This window comes from Thermobia domestica, chromosome 15 (assembly GCF_964235325.1).
Source record: "Thermobia domestica chromosome 15, izTheDome1.hap1.1, whole genome shotgun sequence".
Taxonomy (NCBI): domain Eukaryota; kingdom Metazoa; phylum Arthropoda; class Insecta; order Zygentoma; family Lepismatidae; genus Thermobia; species Thermobia domestica.
This window is the reverse complement of record NC_137468.1, coordinates 187,809,969-187,833,911: the sequence shown is the minus strand read 5'-3', so window position 1 is coordinate 187,833,911 and position 23,943 is coordinate 187,809,969. Positions and strand designations below refer to the sequence as shown.

At 34.2% G+C, this 23,943-nt stretch overlaps 1 protein-coding gene across 3 annotated transcripts in view; it reads left to right on the top strand.

Annotated features, from left to right (window-relative positions):
- Nucleotides 1-810: 810 nt before the first annotated feature.
- The window catches only part of LOC145671388 (uncharacterized), a 225,297-nt gene continuing 202,164 nt past the window's right edge, over nt 811-23,943 (top strand). For all 3 annotated transcript variants that reach the window (XM_081740491.1, XM_081740490.1, XM_081740488.1), the window contains exon 1: nt 811-961. In XM_081740491.1, the coding sequence (XP_081596617.1) occupies nt 937-961 (25 nt within the window). In that variant the 5' untranslated portion in view covers nt 811-936. The remainder of the gene's footprint in view (nt 962-23,943) is intronic.

Genomic DNA, 23,943 nt, shown 5'->3' with positions numbered 1-23,943 from the left:
GGATCAGTTCTTATACTTATTAAAGATGAGAAACGACGTATAAAATCGCGGAACTAACGTAACTTTGATAAGATCTAACGAATAACTTGCGACTCATATCGAGAAACCTGCGTAAGTTTCTTTGGTACGCCAACATGTGAAGTTAGTGTACCCATCAATGTTTATTTATAATCTAACATGTATACAATAGCAGAACTGACGGAACTTTTGTAACAACTAACGAGGAACTAACGATTCGTGTCGAAAAATGTGGGAAAGCTTGTTGGGTACGCCAACTTCACATGTGTAGTTAGCCTACCCACACATTTTTGTTTATGCTCTAATTTGTACAAAATCTTGGAACTAAAGGATCTTTTGTAATAACGAACGAGGAAGTAATGGTTCATGTCGAAAAATGGGGGAAAGGTTGTTGAATACGTCAACTTCACATGTGAAGTTGGCCTACTCATTGATTTTTGTGTACAATTTCTTTAAAATCGCGGAACAAACGGAACTTTTATAAGATCTAACGGAAACTAACGAATTATGCCGAAAAAATGTGGGAAAGCATGTTGGGTACGACAACTTCAGATGTGAAGTTGGCCTAGCCATGAGTTTTTGCGTATAATTTCTTTAATTTCGCCGAACTAACGTAACTTTAGTACGAATAACAGGAACTAACGGTTCATATAGATACAAGTGGGTAAGCTAATTTGTGTAGGCCAAATCCACAGACCTTCATTTTTATGCTTGAGTTACGAAGAGCTAGATCTACTACTTTTTTAGAATAACTTTGCTATTTCTTAATCTTCAGATCTGACAACATTGAGTAGGGTACTAATGCTTGACTTTGAGCATATGAATAAGTAGAAACATCGATGTAGTTACGCGTGATTACATATACTGATCTGCGAGACTTTGGTCCAAATAGAAAAGTGAATATAATATAATACTATAATGCAATGTGTGCACCTGAATTCATGTAAGTTTATTATTTTTATTTTGTAGGAAGTGTTATGGCATCGAGGTTTTGGTACGTTTGGTTATCAGTGTAAAATGTGGTAAACGCATAGATTAAAAGTAACGGCGTACGTAGTGTTGCAGCTAAACATGTTTGTCAAAACTAATCACTAGCGCTTTCCCGGACAAATTTTATTAACGGGTGTCAGTTATGCTATGTGTACACTGAAATTTAAGATCTCATGTATATATGGTTGGTAATTTATGTCGTTGAATATTAGTATCGGGAGAACTTCACAATATACGCTTCAGCTGTACATCAATAAGTAGGTCCGCTTTAAAAGGGTATACTAGAGTTGGGTAGGGTAAAGTGGAATAAGATAGGGATGAGTAGAGTAGGGGTAGGAACGAGTAAGCTTAAGGGTAGAGAAGTTGGCTAAACTGCCACAGGTTGCACCCTAGGGTAACACCCACGTGAGCTGCTTTTGAACATACTACTACTTATTTGCTCTTTCTTTAACATGAACATTCATTTTAAGTATCTTTAAATGGACAATGTTTAGCGGAAGGAATCCAGCCATTTTTCTAACCAATGTTACAATGTCGGTAGTTTCTGTTCACATCAGGTTAGATTAATTTAGGATAGGTTACTTTATGTTAGATTATATTAGTGTAGGGATCGAGAATAATTTTCGAAAAAATGACAGAATTTCGCTTATTTCTATTAATGTTAGGTTAATTTAAGAGTATAACTTTGTTTAGTTTAGCTTAGGTTAGATTTGGCTTATGTTATGTTAGGAATAAGTACTTGCATCTTCATGTCTGCCGTAAATTTTGTATTTTTTACGTACTTCTGGATCCCATCTGCTAAACATTTACCCTTTTACTTCCCCCCCCCCTAATCTTGCACATATAATATCTTCAGTCATAGCTTATTTCACAAAATTTAGCTGACGGAGCGAAGGAGGTTAGGAGTCCCTCAGAGCACATTGTTTTCTATCTTTATTACAGCTTAGACAAAAACAAGGTACTCGGTTTTGGAGCCATGAAATGAGAGGGTGGGGGCGGGAATTCTAAATGCCACCCATCACATTTTTTTATTATTATTATTCTTATGCTGACATTTCATCTGATTCTTCCGTAAAGTTTGTATTCTAAATGCCACCCATCACATTTTTTTTATTATTATTATTATTATTCTTATGCTGACATTTCGTCTGATTCTTCCGTAAATTTTGTATTTCTGGGCCGCAATGTGCAGAAGTTAACCCAAGAAGTTTTGATACCTTTTTCATAAAATTAATAGATTGTAATTTCTCGCATTTGTGCGGATTATTTATTTATTTATTTATTTGCCTGGTTTACATACAACTGAGAGTATTCTCGAGTACTCATACAGTTGTCAAAATTACAAAATTGTGATATATGTGCCATAAAAAATCTTGCAAATAGGGTAATACATAAACAACTATGGCTTTTAAAAACATACACATTTATAACATAATTAACAGAAGACATTTATACATTGTCTTAAAAAACTCATTTACCGAGTAATAACACATATCTACTAAGAACTTATGAAGATCGGACTTGAAAATAGACTATGATTTATTTTGTTTTGGAAAGTCAGATAACTTATTTGAAATTTTCGTGCAGTTAATATATTTGTTTTTTGAGAAGTAAAACGAGAAATTTAGGAAGATAACATGAAAATTATTTTTGTATCAAGTACTGTAATTATCAACGGTTTTTTTCAAGAAATAAGTATTACCCGTAAAGAAGATAATTTTATATACATACAAACAAGGTATGGTAATATTTTTTGGCAACGAAAGATGGGCTTGCATGATTTCTTTGGAGACAATTCAAACACAACACTTAGTGCATTCTTTTGTAAGCGAACCGGGCTAATACATTCAGTACAATAATCCCGTAAAATAATACCATAGCTTACTAAACAATGAAATTTTGCATAGTACACGGAAACTAAAGCCCGTGTTATGACATTTCCTCTTTCTCTACGGAGGCCGATACAGAAACTTTTTTTTTTTTTTTTTTGAGTTGAGATACATGCTTATTCGAAGTTAGTTTCCATATCTTTGGAGAAAGCATTGTAAAGGTAACCCTTAATATATTTTGCATAATTCCATAATATATTTTATATTTGGTATATGTAGTTAAATACGGATTGCGGAAGATCATGTCGATTGTGCCAACGTGGTATACACTTTTATATCTATGTAGTAATATTATCCTACTACTGTATTAAATTAATTTATTTTTTCGTAAGTGACTTAATCAAATATTACTACTTTGTTTGCGAAGTAACCTATTTTATCTGTAATGTTTATATTTACAGTTTCCTTATCTAAATCTGCACGGTAAAAGTACTGAATTTTGGTTGAGTTTTCAAGCGCACAGTTTTATTTACTAGGTTATGCAGATCTATGAATTCTAGGCCTCAAACGCACCCGCCAGATTTTCCATTGCTATCGTCAAATAGCCATATGAAATCAGTAAATTGATTTCATATGGCGCAATTGTAAGTGAGCCAATAGTTTTCGCCGACAACGTTTAGGACTTGATTCCTGACATTTAAGATAAGGCAAAAAGTATTGACCAACTTCGGTACACTAATGCTTCCTTTCGGGATTATAGGCTGCCAAAAACACACTATAAGATCATCTTTAGACGTCCATAGCTCCAAAACTATGGGACCTACCATAATTAGATCAAGACTTCACTGAGGAACTAATACGTGCGCTATCCAAAAATACATAGTTTAGAATCCTATGGTACTTACGAAACAATTTTTACAGAGAGTGTTTAGCTACGGGCATATAATTTGAAGTATTCAACAATTACCTTTATAAAAAATTGTTCGGAAGTACCACAGGATTGTGGAACTTGGATATTTGTATACAGCACACACTCATTCCTAATTGAAGCCTTGATCCAATTATGGTACGTCTCATAGTTTTGGAGCTATATACCTTTAAATTTCATTTTCTCATGTTTCCGGCAGCCTATAACTCCAAAAGGAAGCATTTATGCAACCAAATTGGTGTTTCATTTTTGTCGGGAATCACCTCCTAAACGTTGTCAGCGTTCTTTTGAAACACCCTGTATATTAGCATTTTAATAATGTTTGCATCCAGGCATGCAGATATTGTAAATAGAGATGTTCAAGAATTTGTATGTGTGTGCGCGCAAATATCTTCTGTTACTGTAACTTACATTTTACACAAAACAATTGTAATTAACCATAAACAAAACAACCAGTATACAAACAGAACGGCTATCGGAGTAAGCAAAAAAAGTCGTACTTGAAATATAAATCTCCCCATTGGAAAATTAAATAATTAGCTCCTTTCCATTTTTGTCATTTGTACTATACTACCGTGAAGGAATCTGCCTTCGTAATACAACGATTTTGTCAGTTCAGGAAGACGGAAAAAATACCTGCATAGTATCGGTTGCGCAGAAATACAATGAAATAAGAAATGTAAATGAAAGATCCATATGCAAATATCTGAAAATTTAAATTTACTGTCACCATAATAATGAAGTTACCTTGTCTTGAGGGAGAGTATTCAAAATAAAGATTATAGTCTTGGACGCTGTAAAACTTTATACGATTCAAACTATGCGAGGCGATCATGAGCCTTTACAGTAATGTGATTTCGCATTGCATTAGCAATAAATTTTTATTTTGTGTCGAATTTGGGCGCATATGAAATGTATCGATTTAAGCAAAAAGCATGCTGCTCACTGTTAACATTTACTTAGATTTAGTTCAAATAATAAATTTATACAACAAATTTACTAAATTTTGGAACACAACTGGCCAACATATAACCTTTATTTATTTATATATTTTTTAAGATAAGTTTGTACGTGTAATCCGTGCATATTAAGAATAACGCAAGCAAAATTCAGGCTATTATTCGGTCTCAAGATGCTTTAGGTCTTTGATAAGATTCCCGTTTGTTCAGTATGTTTTCGTAGATATGGAAAGAAGGGTGAGAAGTAGCATTCACAATTTTATCACGAAAGGCATAGATTGTACAAATAATAGACCTACAATACTTTGTAAACATACAAATACGTTGCTGAAGTGCATATATCATATGAAATGGACCTTTTACTGACGCTTGTATGGTAATAAACTTTATATTTTTGTGCTATTTACCTCATTTACCATATGTTTATAGTTTTCCCATGTCTACATGCGTTACTTGCAGATTTCTCTTTCTTAACCAACATATGTTAAAGGAAACTTCGAACTCTTTGTTTCTCTACTATTAGCTTGCATACATTGCATGATTTGATAACACTGTGTAATTTCAGATACTCGAGTATAATTAGGTATATTGAGTTTATTTGCAAGAAATCCGAAACTAATATTTTGAGAAGTGCAATTATGGAAAGATCAGCTTTCTCAGAAAGACCTTATATATGACTTACTCAAAACAAAACGTGTCATATACTCAACAGCTCAGAAAAGATACTACCAGAAATAAAAAAATAAGGCTCTATTTCATATTTCTGTATTGTTTAGATATATTGTCACAGTTGCGCTGTTTTTTTATCGGCACTTTATTGTGTAAAAGGAATTAATTACAAACATTAAAATTGACTGATATGTGTATTTTCAAATTGCGAAAAATATTGATGTAAAGGATCAAGTCAATTGTGTTTCGTGCGTAATAGAATTTTGGAACGTTCTTTTTAAAAATAATAGTTGAGAAGTCGGTAACATTTATGAATCCTGTAACTTTTGACAAGCGAGCAGAATAAATGAATAATGAAAAAATACATTAATCACACTACTAATGTTTCCATAGTCATTCTGAAATGTAGTTAAATCTAGTTTACTAGTGTCATCAATACGCTTTATTTTACAACGGAAATAATACTTAGATTTCCGGAAATAATACTGGAGAGTAGATTTGCATTATTTCAAAATAATAAAGTGATCTTAATAATACGGAACTTATAATGAAATATTTAACGTTGAAATCGTCCTTTATTCATATATTCAGGTGTTTAGACAAGTCATTATCATCACTATCGACACGTGTACGTTAAGAAACTTTTATATTGTGTACTCACATAATGATAAATAGTCCATTCTTGATAATAGAAAGAGAAAAGGAAACTATTACACATTCGTAACAAAAAGAACTGTGAATCTATTACTGCAATATGCCACTTAAGCGCTTGATAAAGCTTAGCATCGGTTAGTGCATGGCTTTCTGTTTCAATCTTTGTAAAATAATCCGCGGATTAATACATATTTAATTTTAATCTTGAGCCTATATCTGGGCCTAAAGTGCTGAAATAACATGATAGGTGAAATTAATACCTGTTGCTTATGGTTCAGTCTTCATCGTCTGTTGTTCGAAGAAGTTCTAGAGATTGTAAACGACAAAGAGGACCACTACTTTAATAATGCTGAACTTCAACATTCTTTCAAAAGGCAAAATGACAGAATACATTTGCAATTACGTTTTTCATTTATTCTGTTAAGAAAATGTTTTCCTTCTAAGAACTGAAAATTTATTACTATGTCACTTTAAAAATGTAAAAATTACTGAACTGTGACGTACCTGATAATGAGGACAAGGAGTTAACAAAAAAAAATCACTCACCAATGTATTATCCCGTCAGAAAACTAAATACTCTTCCAATGTACCGGAAGAAGATAGTTTCGCCTTGAGTGATAAGTCAAAAGGATTATGATGGAAGGGAAAAGTACGATAAGAAAAATGGAATAAATAACATCATATTATTATAACGTGAGAAACGGATACTACAAACCACGTTCAAGAACACAGTGAGCGTAAGAAAGGGAGAGTTGATTAGAAACGTACGCCGGTGCCTATGCTACGTGACTGTTGCCAAATCCAAAATATACATCAAACGTAGGTACTCAGATATTATCAATGCTGTCAGAATCCAGATTTAAAGCAGGTTTGTATTTATGAATAAAGAATGCTTCTTAAATCTCCCGTTCTTTTCGATTTATCACATTAACCTGTTCTATATTGTGTGTGTGTGTGTGTGATGTTTATGTGAAGTGACGATCCGAACATACCCTCTTTCTGTAACATTTTTGATTGTCTAGTGTGTTCTTTGATTCGGTTGTAAATATTCACGTTTGTTTGACCTATATATGAAGAACAACATATTCAAATAATCTTAATAATATCTCTCAACTTATAATGAATAGCCGGACATCACAGGCTTTCTACTAATTTCTCAATATTGAAAATCATCTTTCGTTAGGTTTCGTAAATGTGGATATGCAGATATAACACATAAAATACGTTAGTAATTCCCTGAATTGTGTAAGCTATCTTTTGCAGTTATGAAGGTAGCGGAATTGATACATTTTCGGGAATTAGAGTTTTAAGAAAAAATGTTTCTGCCTTATCCTTTGTTCTCTAATCGTTCGAAACCTCATTTGCCGTACGTTTGGTTGATTGTATTATATTTGTGTCAGTAACTAAGATACAATTGCTCTCTACTTGTTATTTTAGTAGCATTAATTCGATTCCCGGCGATAGCTCATGTGGTTCGGTTTCCACTTTAATCAGCACGTCCTGTCTCATATAGCCTTGGTGCTGAAAGGGAAGTTAAAACTCAAAATCAAATCAAACGCTTTTAAATATATATACTAGACCAGTTATTTTGATACTACACCCTTGTAACATTTAATACAATAGATAAAGCTCTTAAATTTTGTGCGATGCAAATATAAGTATGCGACATTATCTAGCATGCTTTGTGTTACCGGAAAGCTAACAGCGTTACCAGCCTTACATAAAATTGTATTTTATCAAATGGCACTACATCATGTTATTACCTGTTTTAAAAGTACACACTCAATGGAAAAATGTAATAAAGCACTTGCTACGCAATTGTAAAATCTATGAATCCTATACTATTACAAACATTAAAAAGACAACCAAATGTTGTTGCCTTCTACAACATCAAGAATGCAAATAGGATGTATAGGGAAGTGCACATCCGAAGTACCTAATGATGAAAACTATGGTCACCATATGACTTCCTTCGAAATGTAGTAACAAAGTTACGAGGAAGTATAAATTTAGCATTACAGGATTTTATTTCAAAAATGTATTTGTATAATGCAATCACGTAAGTGCAATGGACATAAAGATCATAATGCCGTTTACAGCAAGTTAATATCTGAAATCATACCGGATAGGTTAGAAATAGTTAAATTTGATATATTGCTAAAATGACGATTTGGTGGGAAATATTTCAAACATTTTTTTAATTGCTTTTATAATATGACGAAAATCCGTTTTGGTAAGTGTAATTACAAGTTCTTAGACTTAAATAATTTTAATCAGTGTTGCAAACTCTAACAACTTTTTACCATATTCAAACGATATGAAGTTTCAAATTGGTGTAAACGGCATTATGATCTTCACATCTATTGAAAATCATCTAGACATTTAGATGATGTACTTATCTAAAGCCGTTTATACATCATCAAATATTTCAGCAAAGTGGAAGCTGAACATGTACAATAGCAAATTGTATGCAACTTTTGGGTTGGTTACAACATTTGATACAACTGTTCTATAAAATAAAACATGTTCTATTCCTAACCAATATTGCATCAAATGAATCAAACGAAAATCGGTGTGTGGTGGCACTAAAATTGAGTATGATGTGGGCACGGAATGTGATTGATATTATTTTGATACGTAAGGGCAGTATCCTGTTTTGCATAACAATAAACTTAAATAATATTAGGACGTATTAATTGCGAAACACAAAATAGAATTATGAGCTCATAATTGCTTAATTTTTTGATTTAAATATGACAAATATGTATTAACTATTTAATTGTTCTAAGAAATCAAATACATTTTTGGTTCATTATTAAAACATTACAAACGTGTGTAGCTTAAAAATATTTACTATTTTTGAAATATATTATTCTTAAAAATAAATACTCGTTATTTGTAACATGAAAAACAAAACACTCGTAAAACGTATCATTCAATACACTTAAGTGTATAAAATACATTTAAGCAAATAAAATACAAAATATTCCATAAATATATACAAACATTATAATGTCTGCGAAATAGTCTATGTTTTTCTCAAACGAACCATAGATAAGCTTATATGAAATACGTTTATAGGTTTTCAGCGTGCTATGAGCTTAAAGATTTTATTCAGTTAATTTATTTTTCTGTTGAATGATATAGAAGTCTTTATCCAATGCTTTTACATTTGAAGGCGCAAACGAAATAATCTGGTTTAGCTAAATATTCACTGGATTTTTATGACGAGTTACCTGGATAATCAGTAAATATATTACGATACTTAGTAAACAATTAAACAAGTTGTTGTTTGAGAATTGCCGACAAATGCTCTCGTTACTCTACCCTTCTTTTCTAATTTCGTTAATAGTGCTAACAGTATTGACAGTACTAAGAAAATCCTTTGGATCATTACAATTATTTTCATTACCATTAAAATGCAACTATTTAATCTATTTATGACACACACTTGCAAACCATAATAAACTAATAAGGATTATTCTTGTTTGTACTGTTTAATATTGAAATGTATTAGGTTAAATGTGGTAGAATATGAATTTTCAGCTTTTTCTTTGTAAAGTAGAGTAAATTATATCACTTGTTTTAATTTATTAATCTAAGTCACTTTTTATTTTCATTTATTCTCATGTATACCATCGATTATTGGACAACAGAAGCGGAACGGTTACCATCGAGAAGATAATTATCCTCTACACAACTTTTGCTTTCCTACCACTACATAAGTAATGATTTCTTTGTTTCCGTTTTGATCAGCTCTTCATATGTTATTGGTTTACTTTGATTAGCTCATACCTGATTGGTATCGTCCTGCAATACTTTAACTACTACTGTGTCTCATCCATTACTAAAAATCACCCTACTGTTACAAAAATCTATGGTAACGTGTGACAATCACAACAAATTTTGACTAAGGATGCACTGTGTTAAGCTTAGACACAGCTAACATTCTTGTTATGAATTCAAATCTTTTATTTTTGTAATACTCTCTACTTTGCCTCGCATCTGCTTTTTCCTCTTACCAGGGCAACTAACAAGATTTAATTCTGTGTAGAAGATTATGGACGATATTTTTCTATAAAGTTCAAGGCTAATTAGAGATATAAATGCGTTACTATGACACAGAGCTAGAACTTCTTGATGAACGGTTTGGCACTGATTTGCGCTGAGCATATAGGATCACAGTTAGTTAATGATTTGCTCATCTTCTGAATTAAAATCGGGTTTATCAACATCCCAATTAACAACATTCCTAAAATCTCTACTAAATACAACATTCTGTACAATTAGGTTCGTGATTTCATTTTGAGATTAGTCGAGATTACTAAAATAAATTCTACTGACTATCTGATCAGTTATTCGTTTGATAAGACATATTTACCAACGGCTATTGACGTGTAGTGTGATTACATTTTGGTTAACAAATCCTTGGTTATATGCACAAGGAGTTCGGAATATACTTGCATCATTCGTTGACTATTTATTAATTGAAATTTCATGTGAATAATGAAGTAAACTCATTTCTAAACAATGTAACCTCAAGTGTTTTATCCTATGCCAATTATTTTCATTAGTTACGTTGTATATTATGCAATGTACGTAAAATTTATGATCTTAAAGTAATCTAACTGCCAAACGTGAGATAAGACTGTCCATGTCCCTGGGTACGTCAAATACTACTGAACATATTTTATCAAGATTTCTGATGGAATTATAGACCCCTTGTGGTGCTTCCGGATTTAAGTTTTTGTAGTTATAGCATGACCTTCCTTATATATACAGGTTGTCTCGAAAGTCTTCTGACATAGGGTAACTCTGGTATTATCAGAGTTACAAAAAACAGTAAGAGGGAAAACCGTCACCAAATGTGATATTTTCAATCTCAAGTTAAGGATTTTTTAATCGGACTAACCGTTTGGACTGTACACTCTTTGTGCGCCCAAAGTTAAATAAAAATACAACATTGCCATTTTCCTGGGCCCACAACACAAGTAAATGAAAATACTGTTTGAAATGGGGGATGGCCGTCGGCACGTTTTAGTAAACGAAAATAACTTCTTCACTTATGTTGTGGGTGGGTCTAGGTAAATAGCAACGTTGTATTTTCATTTAACATTGGACGCGTAAAGAGTGTAAAGTCCAAACGGCTCGTCCAATTAAAAAGAAAAAAAAATCCTTCACTTTAGATTGAACACATCATATTTAGAGACGGTTTTCTCTCTTCCATTTTGTTGTAACTCTGATAATAACAGAGTTATCCTGTCAAAGGACTTTTGAAACACCCTGTACATATTTATACAGGATGTTACCAAATTTGCCAATATTTTGAAAATAGATTCATCACATCAAAATAGCAAACTTCGTATGTACTTGTGGTCGGAAGTACACAGTTTTCTAGTTAGTGTGCCGAGAACTTGAAAAAATTAACTTGAGTGGTCCATAGTTCCACTACTATAGTACCGAGAGTTATCCTGTCAAAGGACTTTTGAAACACCCTGTACATATTTATACAGGATGTTACCAAATTTGCCAATATTTTGAAAATAGATTCATCACATCAAAATAGCAAACTTCGTATGTACTTGTGGTCGGAAGTACACAGTTTTCTAGTTAGTGTGCCGAGAACTTGAAAAAATTAACTTGAGTGGTTCATAGTTCCACTACTATAGGACCGATTGTTGTCGGGTCAAGACATCACAGAGGAACTACTATGAGACTTACCCAAATATCCTACAGGCTTCTCTTTATTATAATAATTGCTTTACATGCCTCCCTTTTTTGTAGTTTCCAAATCTCCATCTTTAGTGAAAACGTCAAACCGTAAAACTGTGCAAATTTAAACTATTTCGGCACAAAGACTCTCCAATATAAACATTAATCTCCACACATTTTTCTTTCCTTCTAGGCGACACATTAAAATATGCTTAAATGAGTATCTAATTATTTAAACAGAGATGTCAAAATACAAAATTTCAAATTAAAAACCTTCAGAGATTCCTTTATATGGAGATGACATAACTTACTACGTGCCGCACTTAATATTTGATAGCAAGGTCCATGCAACAGTAAAGCAGTTCACAATGGAAAAATTCCATCAAATTAGGGAGTTGTGTCAAACCGTACCGGAAGTACAAATAGTCTCAGACATTGTAGCGTTGCTCCCATGGAAGTATAAGGAAACAGTAGTGAGACCAGTTTATACTTTCCCGAAGTTGATTGCTGCGATCGAAAGGATCGAATCTTTACGAGCTATAAATATTAAGCAAAAGCAAGATAGAATCAATGCGACGAGCAAAAATAATCAGAAATCGTTTGTGAACGAAGATACGAAAGAGGACAAAGAGTGATAATGAGACTTCTTCGTAAGAGCGATTAAGAAGAATAAGAAGAGAACAGTAGAAGGCCAGATGAAAGACAAAAATATTCTTCAGAAAATTGTTAAATACTTCAAATCAAGATTGGGAACGATCCTTCCAACACACGGAAAACTAAATAGGTGCAACAATGAAGGTCCAAAAAGTGCACATTGGGAACCAAGGGTCACTTATAATAAGTTTCCTGTATGTGACGTACACATGTACGACGATGCAGAGGATAAGAGTGATGTTGAAGATGATCTCAGTGAAGGAGTGTCAATTGATGATCGGTTAATTCATGCGATATGCAAGGTAATCAAGGTAAACAATGTAAGATTGCTAAGTTTGTTGGACACAGGAAGTGAAGTGTCATTAATGTCAAATGCTGTGAAGCGAATCGGCCATGACGTCTCACATCCTTCGCTTCTCCCAGCTAATGGTGTCACTCTTGTAGACTTCTCTGGTCGTATCAAGAGGGTGAAGGGTCAGATCGAAATTCTAGTGATGATAGCTGAGAAGCCAGTGAGTGTTCGAGTGTTCGTGGTAAACCAATTCAGTGTCGATGTACTCCTGGGTTTGGATGGCCTCCAGCAGATGGGTACGATAATAGATTTCACAACCGATTGGGTCAATATAACTTCAAATGAAAAAAGAGCAGTCTTAAAGATGTTACCAGCGGTACCTGATGAAGACAAAGAAGAGGATGCAGAAAGATTGTGTCGGATACAGTGCTTCAAGGCAGATAATTATTTACCAATCCAGTGTGAGGGTCCATCCGCGGATGAAATACAGCAAAAAATAGAGAAGGCCGACGCGTTAACGACGGAAAAGAAGAAATTAAATCAGTTATTGCAGGAATTTTGAGATGTACTTGAGGAATTTCCAAGGAGATGCAATAAGTTTACTTACAAGATAGAAGTGATCACTGATCAACCCATCATCCGGCAACAGTATCCTATTCCTCTGAAATATCGACCACAACTTCGAGAAGAGATACAAAAGCTTTATTCTGCAGGAATCATCGAACCTAGGAATTCGATTCGTTCGAATCCAATTTTAGCAGTCCTAAAGAAAGGTACGGATAGAGTCCGAATATGCTTGGAATTGCGAAAAACGAATCGGCACGTGTATCTTAGACAAAATGAGGAAGAACCCTTACAAGATATCTTTAGCAAGTTATGTTTTAGAAAATATTAGTCCCAAATGGATTTAGTGCAGAGTTACCATGATATTCCTTTAGATGTCGAATCCAGACCATATACATCTTTTTCATTTGAGGGCAACAATGGCATTTCACAGTCCTACCATAAGAATATATTAATGGGTCAGCAGCCTTAGCAAGTGCCTTACAGAGAGTAATACCTTTCAAAAAATTGGGTGAGAATTTAAACAAATATGTGGATGGCATTTATGTGGGACACGATACGTTCGAAGAGCACCTCCACGGATTGCGGAAAACCTTCACTTCTCTGAAAGAAGCCAACCTAAATATCAGCCTAAGTAAATCAAATTTCTGCAGCCGAAAAAGGAAATTCCTTGGGTATACCATTAGGGCAGAAGGAGTAGAGAAAGATGTAGACGCGATCGAACCAATAATGAAATACCCCAGACGAACTAACATCAAGTCGGTACAGAGATTACTGGGATTCATACAATACCAGCATAAATTAATAAACAATTTAGCTGAAATACCTTCAACATTGTGTGTTCTCTTAAAAAGGAAAGAAGTGGATATGGACTGAAGACTGAGAATGCTTTCCAAAGTTTGAAGCATGAAATCTGTAAAGTGAAACTCGCAATATCTGACCTCAATAAAGAGTTAGTACTACGGACGGATGCTTCTCGTATTTCGATCGCAGCGTCCTTAGAACGAGGAAAATGAAACAACTGTTGTAATCCAATATGCGAGCCGAACACTAAAGCCTGAGGAGAAGAACTATAGTTTATCAGAGATAGTATCTAGCCATGCTGTTTGGAGTAAGGAAATGGATCAAAATACTATATGATAACGAGGCTTTAGGGTTTCTAAAAGCTGCTAAATTCAGACACCTGCGTTGGTCAGTAGAACTGCAGCAGTTCCAGTACGAAGTTGTGCACATCCCAGTCAAGGAGAATATCGGATTTAATGCCTTATCGAGAGTGAGTCTAAATGAAGATGCAGTGCGGTACCAAGTACACACCATTGGAGCATTCCATAAGGAAACTAACAGATAAGCCAAGAGGAGGTCAAAATCGTCCAGAACAGTGACGAGAAGATCAGGCGGCTAGAAGTACGAGTCCAAAGTGACTTAATAGATAGGTTAGATGATGATCAAAGCAAAGAGCATTATAGTCGATGAAGGAATAGTTTATGTCCGTGATATATATAATAATAATTATTATTATTATTTTCGTAAGAATATTTAAGATGTGGGAAAACCGTAGTGTGTAGGAAATTATATACTTCCTTCGGATAAACTTTAGACTATCTCCTTGGCAACACTGCTCCAAGAAACTTATGAATAGGGTATAGGATTCTTGAAAATTCCTTCACAAAAAAGAACGCAAAGTAGATGGTAAAGTACATATATAGATTTACATAAAAGGGAGTAAAAAAGAGATAGTACCGGTAGGTATTGCAGCATGTGCATCGGGAGTAACTAACACTTTCTGATATAGCTAATAATATATCTTAGAAACTTAATATTTACTAGATAAATAGTGCATGTTTTTTCTTTTATAAATAACAATAATTAAGAAAAGAGTTACCATGTTTCCAGTAAATTTAAAATAAAAATGGAAAAAAGAAAAATACCTTTTGCTTTCAAAAATGTAAATACAAAGACATGGACAGCGCAGAGATGTGATGGTTGCTTGTGATCTGTGTGGTAATTGGTTTCACCTACTCTGTATAGGGATAACAGCTGACGAAACGGAAAGTAGAGACAGAAAACTGAAGAAAGTAACACTTAAAATAGAAGAAAATGAGATGGATGGCTTTTCGAGCTGTGAAAACTGCAAACGGGAATGGATAGACTTAAAGAAAGGGAAATATAGTAAAACAGAAGACGTACAAAACCTATTAACTATAATACAGCAACTTCAGACAGAAATAGACGAACTGAAGAAAGTAATACAAGAAAAGTCATGTACGTGCGGAGAAAAAAACAAACAAACAAACACAGGTAAGCACTTAGGAGATAAGAAATCAGAGACGGTAGAGGATAAGAAACAAGACAAAACTGAAATGAAGAATCAAGCAAAGGAGGTGCTAAAATCAAAAAGCTAGGAACAAAATTTTAAAGATGCTACAAAAGAAAGAAGTTCCAAAGTAAATGAAAATGTAAGTGAAGAGAGTACATACCTGCAGAGAGAGAGAGCATACCTGGAAAAGAAACAGGTAAAAAATTCAACACCAAACAGAGTAATCCTGACAACAGAATACACATAGAGACAATTGGACATAATGAAAGTGAGTTGAGTTGATTTTGAGTTTAACGTCCCGTTCAGCAGTGAGGCTATATGAGACGTGGACCTACTGATTAACGTGGAATCCGAACCACATGAGCTCCCGCCGGGATAATGAAAGTGAGAAAGGAAAAAATAAAGTAAAAGAAGAGGAAAGATAAGAAAACAACAGAGAAGAAAACCAGAGAGTTACACAAAATAAAAAAGAACAGACAGTACGTGAACAAGAAGAAAAATACTGGAAAATAGTAAAAAGAGGAAAAAGATCAAATGCAAATATAGGAAATAAGCAACAAAATCCAAATGTTAAAAATATTTTTCAGGAAGGAGATATACTACTAACAGGAGATTCAATGGTAAAAGATGCAGCGAAATTCTGCGAAAAAATGGAGTAAAGGCCCAGGTTTTCCCAGGAATTAGAATAAATCAATTATGGAAAATGTTAGAGAAAAATAAAGAAGAATATGAAAATCCCAAAGTAATTGTAGTGCATGTAGGAACAAATAATACAGGAAAAAGCAACGGAAAGCACCTAATCCAAGAAATTTGGAAGTTCCTAGAAAAAGGTAAGGAACTATATCCTGAAAGTAAATGGATTAATATATAGAAGTGATGTTTATGAGGATACTATAGAAAAGCTGAATGATGGCATAAATTTTGTCTGTAAACAGTTAAAAACGGTATATGTAGATGGAAATAGGAGACTTACCAAATATGAAGCAGCAAATGATGGAATAGACCTTAACTGGAGAGGAGGGTGTTTCTTAGGACAACAAATCTTGGAATAAGAATTATGAATCGAAATTACTGACTGGAAGGGATAGCAAGATGGAGTAAGGTTGCCAGAAATGAAAACGTTAATAAAAATAATTCTGTAAATATCATAAAAATAGGTTGTTTAAATATTCAGGAAAGGGGGAATCAAATAGCAAAGGGGAAGGAAACTATTGATAATATGGAAGAATTAAATATAAACATAATGCTAATTGCAGCAACAAACATGAGGAATGAAATTACCCCACCTTTGGAAGATACTAAGTAAAAGTGGGAAGAAAGAAATAGAAAGACTGGAGATATTAAAGTAGGTGGAGTTGAAGTTATAATAAATAAAGATATATGTATCATAGAAAAGAAATTAAGATGCAAAACCAAGGCCGTAAAAGATCATTTATGGATAGAGATAAAACTGGAGAAAGGAATTTTATGTAGGTGTAATATATTGGAGACCCGAAAAAATCTGGAGTGGAACACGGAAATATGTAATTGTGTAAATGAAGATTTAAATGAAATAAGAAAATGTAGATTATATAATAGAAGATTTAAAGGTGCATTTGATAGAAACGGGAGAAGCAAACAAAATTTGGCAGCTTTTATACTCACTAGTAGAGTTTTTTATTTTAGAAATAATGAACATAAGACAACACCAGTTAACAAGACATACTTCAAAAGAGAGATAACTACTACTATTGATTACTTTCTTGATAGTAAAAAGCAGGAAAATGGTTAAAGAATTTGATGTTGATCCAAGAATGTAGTGGCGACTATTATCAATTCTTGCAACACTCCTTCGCTGTTGCTCTAGTGGTTAGCACGTGTGCCTTATGAACACGGTCCTGGGTTCAATTACTGCTCAAAATTTGATACTCCAGTGCTTAGCGCGAGTATCATACATACAGTCCTTAGCTCGATTCCCGATTTCTTTTTTCCGAGACAAACGAAACCAAATGCACGTTTCTCTCCTTCTGAGAAATTTAACATCACTAACGTAAAATGAAGAGTGACTCACCCACATTCGAATTGTGTACTACTTCAATCAAAGGCAAATATTCATATAATCGATAGATCTTAGCGACTCTCATCATAGAACTTTTTTTTGTTCATTTCTTACTTTCTGCATAAATAACACGGGTCCTGGTTCGATTCTCGATGCATTCAATCACACACACACACACACACACGCGCGTGAATACCTTCGACAAGAACATGGGCTTTATTATGAGATTTATGCATAAAGTATTTTTCCCATGTCATTCAGATTTAAATAGTGAATATGAAACAATCGGAATGTGTTTCGAAAAAATCTCATCACGGCTTCAACACAGGCATTATATATATATATATATATATATATATATATATATATATATATATATATATATATATATATATATATATATATATATATTACTGTTTTCGTTGATGTAGTTCTTCATATAACACTTTTCACGTACAACACAAGCCCAATGGAGGACTTGAATATACAGATTTTCATATTACGTTGTCAACACATTATGAAATGCTATGAAAAGCTTGCGTTCTTAGATCATGCTCAATGGTATCTAAATAACAAACTATTCACTCAAGACCTGGGAAAGTCATGTTTCATCTTGTTTATACAAGCATCTCCGGGAGAAGGACCAAGGCTAAATTTCGATGCAGCAGTTCTTTCGTGGAAACCAAGGCCAATTTCAATGTGTATGGGAACACCTGCATATACGAATTCTTATCCTACGTTTCATGAAATACAATATTCACCTTAGCAACTAATACAAATTTTATCAAGGACAAATTTCATATAGTCTGATGCCAAAACCTGTTCCCATGGATACTCACGTCAAGGCCTATTCCATGTCTGTGGGACACCTGCATACGTCTTCAATTGTTCGACTTAAGTATACGATTTCTCATCATAATCTGTAATAAACATGACATCTTCCACTTCCACTGGATGCTTCATTCGATGTAAATCCTACAATAATACGATTTGGCAATGTTCCCATAAACAGGTTATCAATAGTTTTGGATTGTATATCCTTCGGGATGGTAAATGATTTCATTTGAACCCTTGTCAAAGGATACTTTGCCGGTGTAGATTGTAAAATTTTATTGTGCGCCAATTTGACACTAGGGCTGATGTTGACTTTTTTCACCTGCAACGATGCATCTAGAATATTGACTTTTGCATTGACACCACTTTCACTGGCCATAAGACAAAAGTTTGATTTTGCAGGAATAAGTTTCACACGTAATTCAACTCCATGAATTAAAATTTTATCTTGATTAAAAATGTCACAATGAAGATGTCCAATCATATCGAATTTCATACTTTGTTTGTCAGTTCATAGCGTTGTTGAAATCCTTTGTTCTCCCTGGTGGTTGCGTTCATATGACCAGCCGTATCTTGAAACCACATTGCTGTCTGTAAATGTGTATTTTTAGCTACATCACTATAATTGAGCAGTTTTTCCAGGTACGAACGATATGGATGATTATGTGACGGAAATGAAATTAGTTTATTGTACAAGTAGATTTGTACTTCACTAAACATAGCATTTAGAAATCATTGACAGGTGCAATTGCTTTATCCGTTTCGGTGAAGGAGGAACCATATGGTTTCACAATTTGTGCTTGGATGTACAATAAGGTTTGTGGCAAATCAATATATTCTTCACTGCTACCACTCACTACAAATTCTATTGGTGAATTTTCAGCTATTGAACTAATTGGTTTGTAGCCAATCATACGATTGTCTAGAACACTGGTTTGCGTGGGTAACGTTGAAAAAATGTCCAATTCACTTTTTACACATTCACAGGATTGATGATGTAAGAAAGCCATCGTTGAATTAATAAAAAATATCTGGTGACGATGCCAATGATCTCTTCTTCTTCTTGTGTGATAATTTACGTCTCTTCGTAGGATTGGTGGTGGTGTTGATCGTTGGAAGCTCAACCTCAAACTGAGAGCAGTCATCCCATTTTCGTTTATGATATCCACTTCCCAGCATAGTTTTCAACTTATTTTTAGTTTTTTCTTGTAAATTTGTTTTTGCCTCTTGCATACGTTAATGAAACGATTCTTCCAGCGGTTAATTCGAGATCACAACATCATTAGTCATATTTGCACCTAACTTTAATAATTCATTTCCCACAGTTTTAGCTCCTTGCTTCACAAGTGGTAACACTGAACGAAATAAACCACCAAGGAAATTTCTAATGCCATGTCCTGCTTGCTCAAAATTAATTTTTTCCACCGGAACATAATGGGCAGGATTAAAGATTTGTACTGCATGGCTTCCAAAAGTATGATTCACAGGATCCATGTTGACAATTCGTAGCAAGGTTATTATTGTATCTCCAACAATGACAGATTCAATAATGTCACAATAGACGTACATTTGTGATGGTAAGCCTAATCGTACATCCGGTGTATATTGTCCCTTTTGCATATCTTTTAAATCACTTTTCGGTTCAAATCCAAGCATTAAACTAACACTTGGTGAGATTTGTAGAGAAGTATGGATTTCCTTATTGGGATGTCTTATGAGGCATATATTATTAGTTTCGTCATGCGATATAAATAAATTGGTTTCTTTATGATGTATATTATTTGCATGAATAAGATCCCGTATATTGTTATAATAGCGTACAGGGATCGTTACAAACTTCCACTGTTCCTGGTCACTACTACTTGATGATTTGTAATATATTTTATTGTTTTTACTGTTAATGTTCAGCAAAAAATGTGGATAATGAATCTCTACAATTGCCACATCCCATTTCTGGCTAAACTCTACACGTCATTGTAATTTCGTAATATATGAAGTCAATGTATTTTCTGGAAAATAATCCATGGAACTATTACTGGGAAGTGTAACGTAAAAATCTTAATCAGGTTCCATTCTTCTTCTTCTTCAATGAAGTTGCAGGGATCCACGAATTGAATGAGGAAGGATATCCTTTCCACTGGACGAGATACTCCTTTCTGCGACCTTTTGATCTTGTACGTAATATTTTATCGATGAGGAACGTCGAAGGGAGCGCCACTGGTTGTAATTCTTCTCTGTAGAAAACACCATCGATGAGTTGATGATTTAAATCCTCTAGTCGATTCACTGGTGGGTTTCTTGGTACAATGGCTTTTACTCTAAATCTTTCCCAAGTCCAGTTCTCGAGGTAACCCTTGTCAAAGATACGTTTTTTTACTAATAAGAACAGTATCACCAACAGATAAATCCATATCTTGTTTTGAACGTTGTAGCTTTTTGTTGTATAAGTTATGCCACACTTCCAGTAAATTGTCCTGAGAAACGTTTGCAGGTGCCATTTTAATACTGGAATGTCGACTTTTATTGTATGCTTTTACAAGTAAAGGCAATACTTTAATGTACCCATGACAAAATTTAGAGGGGGTGGTCCTAAGTACCCCTCGGTCATTAACACCTGGCCAAGGTCATTGACCTTTGACCCATGACGTCACAAAGGTCCGGGTCAAAGTCCAAAACGCGATCAGGTCTCCCCCTTACTACTAACACCCTTTCAAATGGTACCATTCACATGTCTCTATCACGTATCTGAGGCGGGAGGCAAAAGGACTTTTTGGTTTATATATATGCCTCCTTTTACCTTTTGCCCATCTGGACTTGCCAGTGTTAACGCAGAGATCTGAAAAAATCTCGTAAATACTATTTAGTAGACTGAATGTTTTGGAAAATTTCAATCTTCTATGTACAAAAGTAAGCCCGCCGAAAACAATAAAAATAGGCTTATTTTTTTAAAAAAAAAAAAATGTTATGACGGCATCACCCCTATGTCTCGACATAGAAAGGTGTGAAACCATACTTGACGTGTTCTACAGTGCCTCTAGGCTTAAGAAAACAAAAGAACACAAAGCAAAAAGCGTTATTGGTTCTTTGTTAATCGAATAATGAGTACACTACCGGTAATTTTGTGCTTTTAAATAGGTACTAGATCTTCAACTGGTTAGAGGAGTTTATGACATTCGAAAGACATGTTCCAATGTTGTTTTCGGTAGTTTGGCAAATTTTGTCAAATATAGATCCACCACCGTTGAGTGGTTTTTAAGTATCGTTAGCGTCGTACTAAAAGCCGGACTATTGCAGGAAACATATGTTAGTCGAACTCTTTAATATGTCACTAATCATGCTTCAAAACGACTCCGCATAAGGGCCCCAACGTATAAGAACTAGATTTTTTTTGTACCAATGTCGGATATGGAAATAAGTTTGATTGTGTTTTCACATTTAATCCTTGATTTGTAAATACTTAATTGTATATCTATTTGTTTTTGGTAAAAATATTTACAAACTCGCACTGTGGAAAATCGTTGTGTGTAAGTAATTTTATACTTCCTTCGGAAAAACTTGAGACTATCTTTCTAGCCACACTGGTGCCCACATTTTTGCGAAGTCTTGAGTTAAAGTTTCTAACAATGCTTTCATTTATTTTTTGTCGAAACTTTTACTTTTCATGTCTTTTAAATATATTTTTTTTATATGTATGATATCTAAGAATTCATCCACGAACTATTTTAGCCTTTTTATGCTTGTTATAATTGTACATTATTACTTTTCTTCTTTTCGGTAAACTCCGGCAGTCGCGCTGTTGTAAAAAGTACAACAGTGTTGTATTGTTTTCTGCACGTCACTACTCGATTAAGTGAGAAAGCTAGCTGTGTTATGTATGCCTTCCTTCCCTTCCTCCTCACCACTCCACCGGAAGTCAGCCCCTGCCACGCCACGGTTCAGTCCTCAGACGCCCATTCGGCCGAGATGGAACGTCCTTGTTGTACTTTTTACAACGCGCGACCACTTGTGTTAGTTGTTTGATAACAAATATTTCAATAAATACCCTATTTTTTGTGAGTGTTTTCCAAAATTGTAAGGCTGAGTGATATTCCACGGGGTATTGAAGAAGAGGACGATGGTGGCAGCCTGGAGCTTGATAGCAACAGTTACCTAACTGATAAAAATACTGAAAATGATAGTCGTTCAGACGAAAGTGAAAAAAGGGAAAGAAGATAATGGTATGGTGTATAGAGATCAAGATTTTGTCCTTGAAAAGGATATTTGGAGTAAAACAGAAGTATGAGGTATATACAAAACGCCTGACAATTGACTATTGGTGCACTAGTATACCTCTAGTTGAGGATATGCTAACGAAACAAGTAACTATGATTGGTACTTTTAAAAAGAACAAGGCAAAAACTCTATTTTCTCTGCCAAATAGCAGCGAGCAGTGGGCACCTCAGAATTTGGTTTCAGCGATGAGAAACGATTGTTTCGTACGTTACAAAGGTAAACAAAGCAGTCATCCTCATTTCATATATCAGTGACAAGAAAACTATTGACTCAGTTACGGGTAAACCAGAGATCATTCTTGAATATGTGACAAAATGTGTGCAGCGTATACTGTGTCCCGAATAACAAGGCAATGCGTTCAAGCAATTTTTCTTTCTATTGATGAATATTACTGGCACAAATGTTAGATACTCTTTCCTTCAGTGATCCTGGAAACATTCCAGGGAGAAAGATGTTCCACAAACATCTTGCGATGGTCCTACTGAAAGGGCATCTGACAAGTAGAGCGCAAATAAAATCGTTACCTCAGGATATTTTTGTTTACTTGGAGCGCTAGAAACAAGAACCTGCGAAACAAGCTTCTACTTAGAAACAAGAACCTGCGAAACAAGCTTCTACTTCAAATGAACCTCCAACTAAGAAAATAGGTACCTGCTGACTCTGTGGAAGGAAAAAAAGTGACAACTTAACTAGTTTTCTATGCAAGACAAATATCCAGAAACAAACTATATGTTTGAGATGTGGTGAACTAAATGGTGCAGCCGATGAATTGTAAGAACTGATAAACTAGTAAATCATTATGAAAAATATTTTTGAGGTTGTAGTTTCTGTTTGACAATTTTGTATATACAAATAATAAATATTGTTAAATTCTTCAAATTTGGTAATGAATACCCATATATTCTTAAGTTCATAACATATTTATTTCGTGTCCCCATAGTAACATTCAAAAGAGTAAAAATAAAAGAGGATACAAAACAACACATTCAATAAATTCGATCAGTTACATATACATTATTATATGTTAACATATTATATATATATTTTATATTGACTTATTATTATATATTAAGTCACTAACATGTTTAATGTTAGGTGTTGTAAAAATTACAAAGCGCGACTACTCGTGTGACAGAGGTAAGCGCTACTACCGGAAGGTTAAGTCTCTGATATAGTGCGCCACAGATGACAAGATCGACGGAAAATATGCGAA